Source organism: Marmota monax, unplaced genomic scaffold (assembly GCF_021218885.2).
Source record: "Marmota monax isolate L192 unplaced genomic scaffold, Marmota_monax_Labrador192_F-V1.1 WCK01_AAM20220418_F8-fsc00102, whole genome shotgun sequence".
NCBI classification, from domain to species: Eukaryota; Metazoa; Chordata; class Mammalia; order Rodentia; family Sciuridae; genus Marmota; species Marmota monax.
The window spans coordinates 6,392,501-6,406,898 of NW_026692494.1; the positions used below are offsets into that span (position 1 = coordinate 6,392,501).

Below are 14,398 nucleotides of genomic sequence, written 5' to 3' on the forward strand. Positions count from 1 at the left end.
GCGGTCATCCCCCCCACAGGCCAGGCAAGTGTGGCCCTCCCTTCTCCCCTCCGGGGACCTGCTGGCTGGACTGCCTTGCAGGGTCAGAGGTCACCCCACCCCCAGCCTGGCTCCTGGAATGAGGACTGACCAGTTGTCAGAGCTGCTGGATAACAGCCACACTTGGGGGCGTCCCCAGACCACCCAGTGACTCGGTCTTGGTGCCAGCTGGGCGCCTGTCCTCCATCTGAGGCTGGGAGTGTGTGGGGGTGGGGCAGCCTCCCAGGAAACTGGAGCTGAGACCCACACCCTCCCTCTGGCCCGCCCACACCCTCCCTCTGGCCCGCCCCCACCCTGACCGCAGGCCACACCAGCAAGGTCCAGCTGTCCTCAGGGCAGCCCCTGGTCCACACTGAGGGCAGAGGGAGGACAGGTGACTCAGTCACCACCCCCTCCTTGAGACCAAGCCAGCCCCTGGCCTCTGCTGACCCATGTGGGCTGGGGAGGATGGGGGCTGGATCCTGGCTGTGTCCCCAGGGCTGTGTGGCCTCAGGGCCCCTCAGCTCCCTCCCTGAGGCACCTGGCTGAGGAATGAAGCTGTAAGACCGGACTGTCCACTTCGCTGGAGAGGGGCCTTTTGTTTTTGATCCCTGTCCTTATCTCCCTGGGGGTCCAGGGACTGATGGGCCAACCTCTTCTGGGAGTGGTGGCAGATGGATTTGTGGCAGGGGTATGTTTCTCTTTAGCAGGCTTTGGATACAGGGCCTCAGGTGACCCGGGAGCCAGGGCTCTGGGGGTAGAGAGGGAGTTGTTTTTCTCTCCAACAGGCAGCCTGGAGAGGGAGCAGCCCAGGCCAGCCCTGGCCAGAACTCTGGGGCAGGGGAACCAGGTGGCCAGTCTGCGCCTGCCCACCTAGCCATGCTGCCCTTGAGTGTGAACAGGGAGGTCAGCCGGGCACCTCTTTCATCTGGTTCCCAGGGCGCTGCTCCCTGGAGGCCACACCTGCTGTACCTGGACCCCGAGGCCTGGTCTCCAGCAGGACCCTGGGGTCAGGCTGGCAATGAGCCCTTTGAGGGAAAGCCAACCCCAGGGGAGGCCCAGGGAGCAGGGAGCCCCAGCTGTGTCAGCCGGCTTCTGCTGGGCTGTCCCCAAGGGCAGGGGCAGGAGTCACGTGCCCTCGCCCAGGGGACCCAGATGACGTCCTGGTGGGTGAGTCGCGGGAGCGGGCTGTATGTGTCTGGGTCACACAGGAAGAAAAGGAGATTTTCAGACCTGAGAACGCCAGGACAGTGGCTCCAGTCGGCAAGCAGGGCGCCTGCCGCATGGCGCCGGTCACATGACCCAGGGTCACCCAGCACCCCCCAGGCAGGGAGCCTCTTGGGGCTGGGGGCCAGAAGCTATGGCCGGCCCTGCACCCTGCTGACCCGGTGAAAGCTCAGGGGAAGGCCAGGGAGTCACCTCTGAGCCATGGCTTAAACCAGGGGCCCCTCAGCACAGTGGACGTGTGGGCCTGAATGGGGTCCTGGGCCTGGGGGGGGCTGAGCAGCGTCTGTGGCCTGCACCTACCCAGGGGAGATGCCAAACACCTGTCATGGCCCAGGGCCCCTGGGGTACAGGCCCCAGTTCAGGACTCCCCTTTAGCAGGCACCTTCTACCTGCTGGCACCAACCTGAGACTCAAGGTGGATGCGGCTAGACTGCCCGCCCTAGGACGGCCCACCCCACGTGGCCTGGCCAAATGTGCTGCTCCCCAAAAAACAGCACAGGAGACATTTTTCTGTTAAAGTCAGAAGAGTTTGTCTTGTTTTAATATCTCATCAGCTTTACATGGTTACAAGTGTCTTAAATATTTCTGAAGTTTAAATACAATCTGCATAATAATGTTATAAAATGTAAACTTTCAGTGTTCTTTTAAATTTCAAAATCACACTTTTTTGGGGGGTCTTTTTGTCTTTTGCCTTTTTTTTTTCCTTTTAATACCTGAATGTTCTGCAAAAACTGAGATTGATGCAGGTCACCCTGCCCTGGCTGCAGTGTGACAGGGGCCCAGCCAGAGGTAGACAGCAGTTTATACTTTTTTTTTTTTTTTTTTAAGTTTTTTCCCCTTTACCTGAGTTTGGGCGTGATCTGCACGCCATCTGACAAGCCCCCGAGAAACTGAAACTTTGACCTTCGAGATGAAAGGCTGAGCTTGTGTTTGCCAAGAAAAAACGCAAAAGCCAAAATTCAACGGAAAGCAATGAAGGAAGGTGGGCCAAATGGTCAGAGAAAGATGTGACTGTAGGACCACAACTCTAAACACCGCCTGGAGGCCCCATGCCTCCCAACCTCGCCCACAGTGGACAGGGGGACAGCCCCGCCCAGGGCCCCACTCACTTCCAGGACCCTGCTAGCCCCTGCGCCCTGGGTTTGGGAGCCTGCCGGCTGTGCCCACCCAAGACCCAAGGTGCCAGTGGACAGTACACACACCCAAGTCCCCTGGGCCTGGCAGGTCACCCCTTCCATATGTTGGCATAATGGGGTGCTGAGCTGTGCCCCAGAAAGACACTCCTTAGAACCCCTACCAGCAGACTGGCCAGGAGACAGGCAGGCCACTCAGGGCCCACAGCTCCTGCCTGTTGGGACACAGGGTTCCAGAGACTCCCATTCATGGCTGCCAGGGCTCCAGGGTCCTATAAGCATCAAGCAGCCGGCAGGCCAGGTCCCTCCCTGAGTCAGGATCCAGTCCTCGTGCAAAGCTGGCCCGCCACACACCCCAAAGTGGGTCCCCACAAGCACACCACACACGCGTCACCTAAGAAAAAACTCCATCTGAGGGGGCAGGTGGAGGTGGCCCTGGCCCCGTGCACTGAGTACCTGGGTGGCCACTGGGCCAGTTTTTGGCATCAAAAGTCAGACCTGAGGTAGAAAGAAATGTGCAGTGGACAGTCCCCACACGGGGCCCTCGTACAGGACAAGGGGCTGCAGCCCCCAAGGCAGCTGGCTGCAGAGTTGCGGCCAGGAGGCTGAAGGAGCAGATTTTGGACAGAGTCCAGATGGTTCTCGGAGAGGGGGCAAGATTGAGTCTTGGGACAAAAAGACCCCCACTCCCAGGAATGATTGTGCTGCTAAGATGCCTGCCCCCAAGATGAGGCAGGCAGAACCTTCCAGAAGAAAAGCCAAGAAGAGCTCTGGAGGGCCCCACCCCTCCTGGGAGGGGGGCCTGTCGATGGCCCTGAGACCTAGGAAGAAGAAAAGGATTCCCTCCCTCTCGAAGACAGGAAAGGACTCTGCCAGGCCAGGAGCCTGCTGAGGTCTGGGGGCCCAGCAGGCCAGGTGCCCTGGGCCCAATTAGCGCTCCCAGGCTCACCTGGGCCTAGCCGGCTCCAGGGACAACGGGAGCTGAGCTCGGCCCAAGGGCGTTCCCTGAACCCAGGTTGGGGACGGAGTTTCTGCCCCAGTGGCTGTGGCAGAAATGCAGCCCAGTTCTGCCCGGCATGGAGGACACCTACTGACCTGGGTGGACTACGGTCCTGCGTGGCCTCTATTTACTGTCCCTGTAAAACCATGGGGAGCCCCAGCCCCTTGCAAACGGGGTGAAGAGAAGACAAAGGAAAAGAGATGAGAATGTGGGGGTGGGGTGCTGGGGATCCGTGGCCCCAAAATCCTCACCCTGAGCTAGGCCCGGCTGCACCCCATTCCCCCACATTGATAGTCCCCAAAATAGCCCTTTTAGGCAAGAGAGTCCAGCATATTCGTCCCTGAGTCAGAAGCCTGGGGGCTGCCACCGTGAAGTCCCCTCCCAAGCTCCAGGCCCTTTCTACTTCCTGGTTAAGATTTCCAGGTCCCTGAATTGAGGCCCGGCAGCTGGAGCCAGCACCAGAGAGGGCGTCCCGGGAACCCCAAGTGGGCCCACGAACGGCGCATGCGCCGGCCTGCCAGCCGCTCGCACCGGAGTGGCCGGGCCAGCGGTCCGTGGCCACGGGATGGGGCGGGAGCCCGCACGTCCCCGGGAGAATACAGTTATTACCGGGTTGGTGTGTTTGCTTTCAAGTCCGTTTCCCTGAATGAACACAAATATATAGATATATAGATATTCCTTTTCCTAAAGTTTGACCCCCCTCCCCAAGAATAAAATAGAGTATTTACAAACAAACCCGGAAACCTTTTAAAAACCTATAGAATTTGAACATCGCTATTTTTTTTTAAAGAAAGAAAGTAAGTTTCCAAAGCATCAGGAAAAAACAAATTCAGTGGCTGTGGCTCAGGGGTCCCGCTCCGCGCGGGGCGCAGGCTGGCGAGGGAGCGGGGCGCAGTGCGCGCCCCGGCGCCGGGGCTGGCTCCTCGTGCTCCTGACGGTTCCTCTCGGTGTCTGAAACCTGAGACTTCCCAGTGTTCCCCGCGCTCCCTGTTTTATTAAATTTGCTTTATATATATATATATATTTATATATGTATATATTTTCTTTCCTTTTTGGCGTCGGCTGGCTTCCTGGGGGCCTCACCCTCCCGCGCACCGCGCACCCTCCTGGTGCGCAGGGCCGCGCAGGGCGTGCTCCGTAGGTGGTGGCGGCGCTGGTGGCGGCAGGGGCGGCTAAGGCAGCGAGGTATCTGAGGTAGAGGTGGGGGGCCCGGGCCGTCCTGCAGGCCCGGCCTGGCCGCCCGCGCCGCCGCTGGTCCCGCCCGATGCTCCCCGGCTGCCGCCGCCGCCGCCGCCAGAGTTGCTGCCGCCACCGCCCTTACTGGGAGCCGAGGGTGGCGTGGGGGCCGGCGGCTGGGCAAACAGCACTCCTGACACGGGACGGAAAGAGAGATCATGCAGGACGGGCCACCTCCGCGCTCTGACCCGGCGGAGTGTAAGCTTCTCCGCCCTCTCTGGGGTGCTCTGGACCCGCCAGAGCCCCGCCCTGCAGCTCCCCACAGCTGCCCCCAGCCCCGTGGCCTCCTGGGCCTGCCTTCCGGGGCTGGGGGTGCAGCCCAGTGCTTAGCGCCCCCACGGGAGGCCCTGGGTTCCCATTCCAGCACCAAAAGGAAAAAGGAAATAAAGAGGAGATTGGTGGGTGTGGTGGGAAGCACCCTGTCCAGCCGCCAGGAGGCTGAGGCTGGAAGACCACCCGAGCCCAGGAGTCTGAGACCCAACAAAGTGGGACCCCCATCTCAAAGAAAGAGGGCACCACACTGGGGCCTCCCTGGGGAAGACCCTGCCTTTACAACCCCCCCACAGCTGAGGCACTGGGCCCACCTGGGGTGCCCACGGCCCGGGACTCACCTGTGTACATGATGCCGTTGATCTCCACCGACATGCTAATGCTGTTGCTGCCATTGGAGCCAGTCAGGTTCACAGCCGAGTCCTGGCGACTCTCAGAGGCTGTGGGGAGAAGAAACCTATCAGGATGACCACAAGTACGTGGGCAGCGTCCTCCCCAGCCCCCCTTGAGCTTCTCAGGGCTGTGTGTGCCACACTTAAGCTACCAATACGACTGCATTTGTCAAGCAGAAACAAAAAGGTAAGAACTGTCCACAGTTAGCTTTTTCCATGACTCTGAATCTTAGGAGACACCAGAAGATCCAATCGGCTCACTTTAGGGTGACCACAACACACACCCTGACATGTCCTTGGCCCTCTGTCTCCTCAGGTTCTGCACCTGCAGACCCAACAACTGTGCATGGAAAACAGTGGGAAGAACAGCACACTGGAGCCAGGCCCTTGGGAGGCTGAGGCAGGAGGATGCTCAAGGCCAACTTCTGCAATTTAGTGAGACCCTGTCTCAAAATAATTTTTTTTTTTTCCAAAGGGCTGTGGCATAGCTCAGTGATTAAGAGTGTCCCTGGATTCCATCTCCAGCGCCAGAAAAAAATTATGCCTGGACAGACTCCGAACAATACAGTGTAACAACTACATACCCAGCATTTACATTGTATTAGGTGTTATAAGTCATCCACAAAGGGTTCAAAGTCTGCAGGGGACGCGGGCAGGCGTGAGCAGGGCCTGAGCCCGCAAGCCCAGGAGCCGTCTTGTCACGCTGGGCAGCTGCTTGTGCACTTGCACAAGTCCCTGCTCTGGATACCAGCAGGCAGCTCTGGGTCACGGGGCAAGGACATGTTCTATTGTAGAAGGGATTGCCAAATAGTCAGTCACCTTTTCACACTCCCACCAGCAGGACCAAGGGGGCCATGTCCCCACATCCTGGTCAATGCTGGATAGGAATCGACTCTGCCAGGTGGTGACATCTCTGTGTCACAGATCCCCAGTGAGGAGGAAGCCAGCAGCGTGTCCCGGGACTTCACTGTCTAGCTGCCCCTCCCCCACCGGTCCCGTGGCCTTTTTCTTAGGGACCTGCCGGCACTCTGCGGGCCTTGGCTCAGAGGTCTGGGTGCTGGGTCGGTACCTTGGCTGTTGATCCGGATGCTCATGGGCAGCTGCGCCGTCATGGCCAGGAAGTTCTGCTGCAGTGCTCGCTGCATGAGCCGCTGCTGCTCATCAGTCACCAGGGCCATCTTCTTCTCAGGGGGCTCCCCAGATTCCAGCTTCTCCCGAAGCTGCTCCAGAGCAGCGGCCTGGGCGGCCACGGCGGCCTGGGCTGCCGCGGCCTGCACTGCGGCGGCCTGGGCAGCCACCACCGGGTGGCCCGCCAGGGACACGGGCAGGCGGCCAGGGACCGTGATGGGGATGGCCAAGTCCTCCTCTAGACAGAGAGGAGAGGAGCCGGTGGTCAGAAGGACCTGGGCCTGCCTCGCGCTCCACCCAGGCAGGGTGTGGACGGACACCTCACAGAGGAGGTGCTCAGCCTCCCCAGGAAGACAGACGCCAGAGGGCCACTGTCGGCAGGTCCCCTGCGCCGGGACAGTGGGCTGCCGGCTCCAATGCCAGCAGCTGCCCTGCAGTCCTATCTGACCATGAACAAAGGGCAGGGGCTCCCCAGTGTCCCCAGCACCTTCCAACGTCCACGGACAGAAGCTCTCCCAAAGCCGCAGAGCCCGTGAGGGCTCGGCTGGCAGTCCAGGCGCAGCCCGGCTCCAGAACCAGCTGGCAGACATTCCCCTCTTCCCACACAAGGGTGCCACTCTGACCCTTGGCATCTTCTCCCTGAACGTGTCTTTCCAAGTCTCCACCTGGCGCTGCCTCTACTTGCTGGCTCTCCACTCTGGACCTTGGTGACACTGTGGTTTCTGCCTCAGAAATCTCTGGTCTCAACGCAGACGCTGCCTTCCCAGGAGCGCCCTGCCCCTCTTCCCCCGTGTCTGCAGACCTACTGCTGTACCAGGGGCTCCCGGGTCAGAACCGCCATCTTTGCCTGGCCTTTGTCTCCCTGACCTCAGGCATGGGGCCTTGACATGGCGCTCAGCAGCCATCGTGGGTATCGCTGGGACCCCCAGAGGCCGCGAGGGTCATGAGCTGGGGTCAGCCCAGCCTCACTCTCGGGCTGTGAGGACGACCCTGGGAGGAAAGGGTCCCCAGCCTGTGTGGCAGGTGGGAAACGGGAACTGACGGGGTCCCGAGGCCCCGGGGCAGGCGTGAGGAAGGACTCGGAGGCTCAGCAGGGGAGAAGCCGTGGCTGGGGTCTGCATAATGGGGAGGGCTCAGCCTCAGGCCCGTGCGCCTCGCCCGCTGTACCAAGCCCTTGCACACCACACGCTCCTGACCCCACAAAGATCATTTCCCTTTCTTTCCACATGAGGAAAGCCAGCTCAGAAAGGGACAGTGACCTGCCCAGGGGCATCTAACAACAGCTTCCCAGACGGTTTAAGGGTCAAGGTGACGGATGACACGTCCCTTTGCATATGTCTGCTGGGACCGTGTCGAGAGGGACTCCAAAGCTCAGAGGGAAAAAATATAGTGATCACCTAGTAATGTCTGTCACGGGCAAGTCCCAAGGCTGCCCTGAGGAGGGGTGTGCGTGCTCAGCGTCCACCTCGGCGTGGACCAGGAGGAGCACGCTCTGTTGGTAATGTCTGCCGTGGGCAGAGATGAGAAAATCGTGCTCGATGTGTAATGTCTGCTTTGGCAAAGAACTGGGAGGTCAGGACTGACTAGAGACGTCCGTGGGCTGGGTGTGGGTCTGCCCTGGGCGCAGCACGTGGGGACAGCAGCCCTCTTCCGTGTCTGTGTTGGGGTTCGTCACCGCTATCCAGGGAGCAGAGACCCCCAGGTGAAGCTGGATAGAGCCCCAGGTGGCCCCTACCTTTCTTGATCTTGGGGGCCGGGGTGATGGAGCTGCCATTGGTGCTGGCCGCCAGGCCCAGGGAGGGCACGGGCAGCTTGGGCGAGGACAGCGTGCTGTGGGCCCCGCCCGGAGAGTAGGTGAAGAGCGAGCCCCCGAAGCTCTGGCGCCGGCCCTCTCTGCGGTTGCTGTCGATGGCGGCTTGGAGCTCGCTGGGGCTGCTGAGGCCCCGCCTCTCGCACTCGTAGGGGTACAGGTACTTCATGTACCTGTGGGCAGGGGACAGGGTGGCACCTCCGTCCGAGGCCCCCGTGGCCCGGGGATGGTGCCCACAGGCCCCCCGCGCAGGGCAGCCCACTCACTGGGTCCGCAGGGTGAAGGCGGCACTGGTGATGGAGGTGGGCAGGTTGAGGCCCTTGGTGATCTCCCGCCATAGCTTCTTGTTGATGACCTCCACGAGGCCGCCCTTCTCCGTGACCAGCACGTACAGCATGAACAGGTCCAGCACCTGCTTGGCCATGATGGGGATGCGGTTCACCGGCGTGCCTGTAGGTGGGCGCGTGGTGAGCTGGGCGGCACGGTCACACCCCGGGCACCAGGTCCCCTAGGGACTGTCGCCTCTGGCGAGACCCCTGCAGCACAGGGGACAGCTGTGCCTCGGCTCTGGAGTAACCGGGCTCTGGGGCAGCACTGATCTCCTGAGGCCACAGGCCAACCTGGGGGACGTGTGAGGGTCGCAGACTCTTCTCCAGCTATAATAACTGGGCCTGGGTCCCCAGGGGCCCTCCCATCTGGCAGATGGCAGAGCTGCAGGTGAGGTGGTGGGTGAGGGAGGCTAGCCAGCCCTGTCTGCGTGCAGAGGAGGAAGAGGGGGCAAGCCCAGGGAGGGTCCATCTGCACCCACTGCCTGCCCCAACCTCCTCTGCCCACAGCCTGCTGCAGACTGGCCCCTGCTGCCCGGCGCCCACCTGGCTGCTCGAGCCTGGCTTGCCCCCAGCCCCCGGGCAGGCAAAGCCCCTTATATCACAGGTACCTCTGGAACTGGGCCGGGGAGAGGTCATCTGCTGGGGCCTGTTGGCTGTCCTGCCTTACGGGGTCACTCAGCCTAGCACCCAGCAGGGACTCAGTGACCAGCAGCCCCACTGCAGGGCATGACCCCCTTTGAGTCAGGGGCCAGCCCACCCACCCTGGGCACACACTAGCACTCTGTCTCCTGGGCCCAGCATTTCCCAGGCCTTTCCAAGTTGCAAACTCCCAGTGACGCTGCACATCGTGGGACACGTCTGCTGTCCAGCAACTCAGGAGGCTGAGGCAGAAGGTCCCCAACTCTGAGGCCAGCCTGAGCAACTTAATGAGACCCTGTCTCAGAATTTAAAAAATTTTAAAAAGGGCTGGGGCTCAGTGGTAGAGCACTTGCGTACCACGTGTGAAGCACTGGGCTCGATTCTCAGCACAACATAAAAATTAAAACCCACTGGCAACCAAAAATATAGGAAAAAAAAAAGTGGGATGGGGGCACCTGGCTGGTGGAGGAGGGTGAGCCTTAGAGGCACCATGGCACCCAAATTCCATTTTTCAGCCCAAAAGGGAGGTAAGAGGACAAGCCGAGACCCAGCTGCGCGCTCAGCCCTGCCCTGCTCAGGGCCTCACGGGCCAAGCAAGGAAGCCACACCAGGCACCGCGAGGCCACCCTCGTCTCCGCCGAGGTTCGCAGAACGCCAGGAGCACCGCGGAGGCCCAGCAGAGACTCGGAGGGCGGGGACGGGCGGCAGGCCAGGGAGGCGGCAGGGTGCAGACAGGACTCCTCCCCTCCCTTTCAGTCCCCAGTAAATTCTGGGAGAAATTCTGTCGGAGGTTTTTCCTTTCTGATGCAGGAAAATAAATATTCTTGCTCTGATTGGAGTAAAGAAGGGGCGGGAGATCCAGGTCACGCTGTCCAGGGTGCAGAGTGGGGGACAAGTCTGCCTGGGCACTGGGGATGGGCACTAGGGCTGCGGCAGAGTGGCGGTTCTGGGTCTGGGGGACCCGAGCCCCTGGGTGTGGGGGTGGGGCACAGGCAGGTGGGAACGGGGTGATAACGACGGAGGGGCCATCTCTCTGGCCAGAGACGGCAAAGCTGGCCTCAGATAACGCACAGGGCTCCCGCCCGGGACCACCCTGAGTTCCCAGCCGGCACAGGAGGGCAGTGAGGTCTGAGGCTGCGGCCCCCCTCCCCTGCCCTTCCGGTGGCAGGGCCTGGTGGCCTGTGTTTACAGAAGCCGGCAGAGGCCCACACAAAGCCAGCGCTGGGCGACAGCCCTGAACCGGGAGCCGGCGGAACTCTCTGGGCCTTTCTTCCCCTGAAAAGCAGGGGCTGTCCAGGGGTCCAGGAGGCTTGCGAGAGCCAGCCCCACCCTGTGGCAGGACCCCATTCAGCTGACCAGGGCTCAGGGGGCGAGAGCAGGTTCTGCCTGCCCACTGGCCACTTTAGGCTGAGGGTCCGGCTGTGGAGGCCAGTGCTGGAGACACTCAGTCCCCCCTCTCCTGTCCCCAGGCCTGAGCCTGGAGCTGAGGAGCCGCCTGCCTCTGGTCAGGGTCTCTGCCTCCCCACCGGGACACCCGTCCAGAACTGCCCGTGGCTGGCCCTCCCATCTCGTCACCCCCCTGTTCTCAGGGCTGAGGTCATGAGGCCCTTCGCAGGTGGGCGTCCACCCAGGAGGATCAGGGGACACGGCTGCAGAGGCACTTGGGCCAGTACCAGGGGTGTGAGGGAGACGCAGGCTTTATCATGCCCGCTGCTTCCCGGCCAGACCCCAGGGCCGGGCCGGCCTCTGCCATCAGGCCCCTCCTGGGTCCCAGCTGAGAGCCCGGGGGGGCCACCTGCACTCTCAAGGGTCCGGGCGGGGACTCACCTCGCTTCTGCATAAAGGTGAACAAGTCGTCCAGGAACTCCTTCCTCTTGGGGTCCCCGTCCAGTTCATAGAGCTGCAAGGGCAGAGGGGGCGGGCTAGTGGGCGCCGGAGAGCAGGAGAGGGACCAGGTCCCCCTGCAGGGCTGTCCTAGACAGCTGGGGGCCCTGGTTCCAGGAGGGGGATGCACATGAGCAGGCGGCCCCAGCTCACCTGGGGCTGGAAGCGGGAATCCCCCCACAGCCCTGCCGCAGCACCCTGCAGGCCTCGTCGACGTCCCCCGCGTCCCCATCTCTCCTCTGCATTCAGGGTCAGGTCCCCTGTCCCCCTGCCATTCCCCAGGTCCCTTCAGCACCACCAGAGCTCACAGGGGTCACCAGACACCCCGGCCTGGGACCCTTCCCGCGGCCTGGGCACCCCGGGCACTCTGCTCCCCAGAGGCATCTGATTGGCGCCAGGGAAACCGAGGCCTGCACACGGGCGAGGGGCACAGCCTGGGAGTGCCGGGGCCTGCTGGCCCAGAGACCCTCCCGCTCCATCCTGCTGCTGCGGCCAGGGAGGAACCAACGTGGGGGATCCTCTGGGACATGGGGTCGCTGGCCCCGCTGGCCAGCCGGTGGGGTTTTGTGGGTGGGCAGGGGTCCGCGCTCTGCGGGGGCAGTAGGCAGACATGGTTAGAAGGTGCAGTGCGAGGGGGCCAATTTGCTGAGGAGGGGCAGAAGCCAATACCAGGCTTCAAATTCAGCTTGGGAATGTGCCTGGCTGGACTGCAGGGGGCCTTGAAACCACCAATTAGGCCCAGGGAGGATAATCTGTCATCAGGTCCCAAGAGCACGGCCAAAGCACGGTGCTGTCCCCAGGACATCCCTGGCCACCCTTCTGTAAACCTACACCTCTCTGGGCCTCAGTTTCCCCAACTGTATAATGGAGATGGGGGGGGGCCTTCTGGAAAGGGTGGTGGTGCCACGAGCCCAGACCTCTGCCCCGGGTGGCGGAGGCCAAGCAGAGGGCCAGCAGCTGGGCCTTTGTCTACGCCCCACCCCGGCCAGCGCCAGACTGGCTGGCCCGCATTCCTGTGCTGATTTATGGTGGCCAGGGAGGTCCGTTTCCCTGCAGCTGCCTGAGGGGCCTGCAGGTAGATGTGGCCGGCTACAGTGGGACGATCCTGGGGACATGCACATGTCCACGTGGGGCTGGGCCTATCAGCTGGGCTGGTCCTGGGTCTGGGGTCCGGTCTGCCTGGCCCAGTGTCCGGATGGGCCCAGAACCAACACCCAAGTGGACGGGCTTCTCCGGCTGCAACACTGCAAGCCGAGCCAAGATGCACGGAGGCCGAGGGGCCTGAGGCCTGCCACCGAGGACCTGGCACCGTGCTCCCCAAAGCTCACGGCCCCCGCAACCTCATGGGGCTTTATTTCGAAAAGGAGCTTATCCAGAGGTCACTGCCTACGGTGGGGCCACACTGGCCTGCCATGGCCCTGACAGGGGCCACAGGCCAGGACCCTGGAGCCCGGCGCTGGGCAAGGCAGGAAGGGCTCCCTGGAGCCTGGGAGGCCGCCCAGCCCCGCCCAGCACTGGACCTGACTTCAGCCTCCCGCACTGAGGAAAAAGAAATGCCTGCTGCCGTGAGCCCCCAGGTCGTGGTCATCTGCCACCACAGCCCCGGGACACTAGAGGCCGCCTGCCCCCACAGAGGCAAAGCCCCCTTCCTCAGTTTCCCCATTTTTCTTGAAGAAAAGCATGCCATAAAAATTCAGTGGCTTAGGGCTCGTGGACAGCACCAGCTGGCCCGCACAGAGCCCTGGGCTCATCCCCAGCACTGCAAAGGCCAAAACACAAGCCCCTGCCCTGGGCTTGGGGACAGCCATGGACCTCACACCCCAGGCGTGGAAACAGCCTCAGGCGCGCAGCAGCTGGGGGGGGGGGTGCAGGAGGGGGCAGGGCCATCAGCCTCCAGGCCACCTGGTAGGCAAGTGGTCAGCGGCAGGGCAGTCAGACCCCCATGGAGCTGGGCATTGATTCAAGGCCATAAAGGGAACATGCAGACCCCCAGCTGCCCATGGGGGAGGCCTCTTCAAAAGGTCGCTGCTGTGGGCAGTCAACAAAGTGGGCAGTAAGGCTGCTGCCCCAGCTTTATAGGGCTCTGGCCCCTAGTTCCACTCCCCTGCTGGGCAGGTCCGCCTGGGTCAGCTGGTGGGGACCCAGGGGACAGTGTCCAGGGCACCCTCCTGGCCCGTGGGCCCAGCAGCCCCCTGGAAAGGTACAAGGCGACAGTGCCAAGCGGACAGACACCTAGGCTGAGGTGGACCTGCCCCTCTGGAGAGGCCGGAAGTTGGCGGAGGCCCCTCCAGAGCCCACAGCCCCGTTGGAGGGAGGCTGGGCAGGGGCTGGAGCCTCTTCCAGGCAGAGGCTGAGATAAGCAGCACCACCCAAGCTGCAGCTGGACCTTGCGGGCCTCACCCCAGGCTGTTGACCCAGAGACAAGCCTCCACCCACGGCTGCCCCCACACCTGCTCCTCCCAAGTCCAGCAGGAGTGTCACAGGGCGCACAGCCCCTTCCTGGCCCCTGAGGAGCTCATGTGCCTCCCCAGGACACCAGGGACCTCTGTCTGCTCCCCTGGGTCCAGCCTCAGGCCGCACGCCAGGGTGCTCAGGATGCTCACTAAACGAGCCCCATGGCTCTGCAGCGGGGCCTCTCCTAGACCGCTCTAGGCTGCAGGTGACCCCGGGCCCTCCTGCCCTGCCCCAGGAGGCTCAAAGCCTGGAGGGCCGGGCAGAGGCCACTGGGGGTGTGCACTGACTGCAGGGTGCCCGTCTCTACTGTCCTGGGGATGGGGTGGCCCTCCCTCCCTGGCTCCTTCTGGGCCACATGGTCCCCACAGGCATCTCCTGCCTGGGGTGGCTTTCTCCCTCCTTCTTGGCACGGGTGGGTCAACAATTACCACCAGTGTCCCCAGCACCACCCGCTTCACAGAAGGACACTGAGGACAGGAGTAAGACTGAGTGGCCCCTCCCCCCTTCAGAGCCTCCTCCACTCAGCAGCCCCAGGGCCCTTCCCTGTTCTCTGGCCCTTCCTAGCTCCCATTGGCCTCCCCCCTGCTCCTACCGCAGGACCTTTGCACTAGCTATTGCCGCAGTCTGCAAGGCAGGTCTCAGACCTCCAGGCTCCCTCCTTCCCACTCCTCAGAGGCAGGCTGCCCATCTCCTGGCCCCTCCTGGGCCTGACCCTTCCTCTGCTTAAGTTTCCCTCTGGGTACTGGCATAAGGGAGTCAGACACTCAGACAGGGCCCGTGAAGAGCGAATGGGCCTCCTCTCTCCTGACACCCCTGCCCTGGGCGCATGGGGAGGAGGCGGGGGCTGGAAAGCAGGCCCAGAGCTCAGGTGTGGAGCT

The 14,398-nt window shown here is 62.4% G+C and overlaps 1 protein-coding gene and 1 long non-coding RNA gene across 4 annotated transcripts in view; one reads left to right on the forward strand and one right to left on the reverse strand.

Moving 5' to 3' along the window:
* Window positions 1-1,887: 1,887 nt before the first annotated feature.
* Arid3a (AT-rich interaction domain 3A) overlaps window positions 1,888-14,398 on the reverse strand; it is a 28,329-nt gene continuing 15,818 nt past the window's right edge. For all 3 annotated transcript variants that reach the window (XM_046444388.2, XM_046444387.2, XM_046444389.2), the window contains exons 4-9: window positions 11,010-11,082; window positions 8,481-8,664; window positions 8,140-8,387; window positions 6,346-6,642; window positions 5,226-5,324; window positions 1,888-4,747 (exon numbers count right to left, since the gene is read on the reverse strand). In XM_046444388.2, the coding sequence (XP_046300344.1) occupies window positions 4,551-4,747; window positions 5,226-5,324; window positions 6,346-6,642; window positions 8,140-8,387; window positions 8,481-8,664; window positions 11,010-11,082 (1,098 nt within the window). In that variant the 3' untranslated portion in view covers window positions 1,888-4,550. The remainder of the gene's footprint in view (window positions 4,748-5,225; window positions 5,325-6,345; window positions 6,643-8,139; window positions 8,388-8,480; window positions 8,665-11,009; window positions 11,083-14,398) is intronic.
* LOC131424169 (uncharacterized) lies at window positions 5,261-5,857 on the forward strand. The gene is made up of 2 exons (XR_009226784.1): window positions 5,261-5,463; window positions 5,593-5,857. It is a non-coding gene; the product is annotated as an uncharacterized LOC131424169 (long non-coding RNA).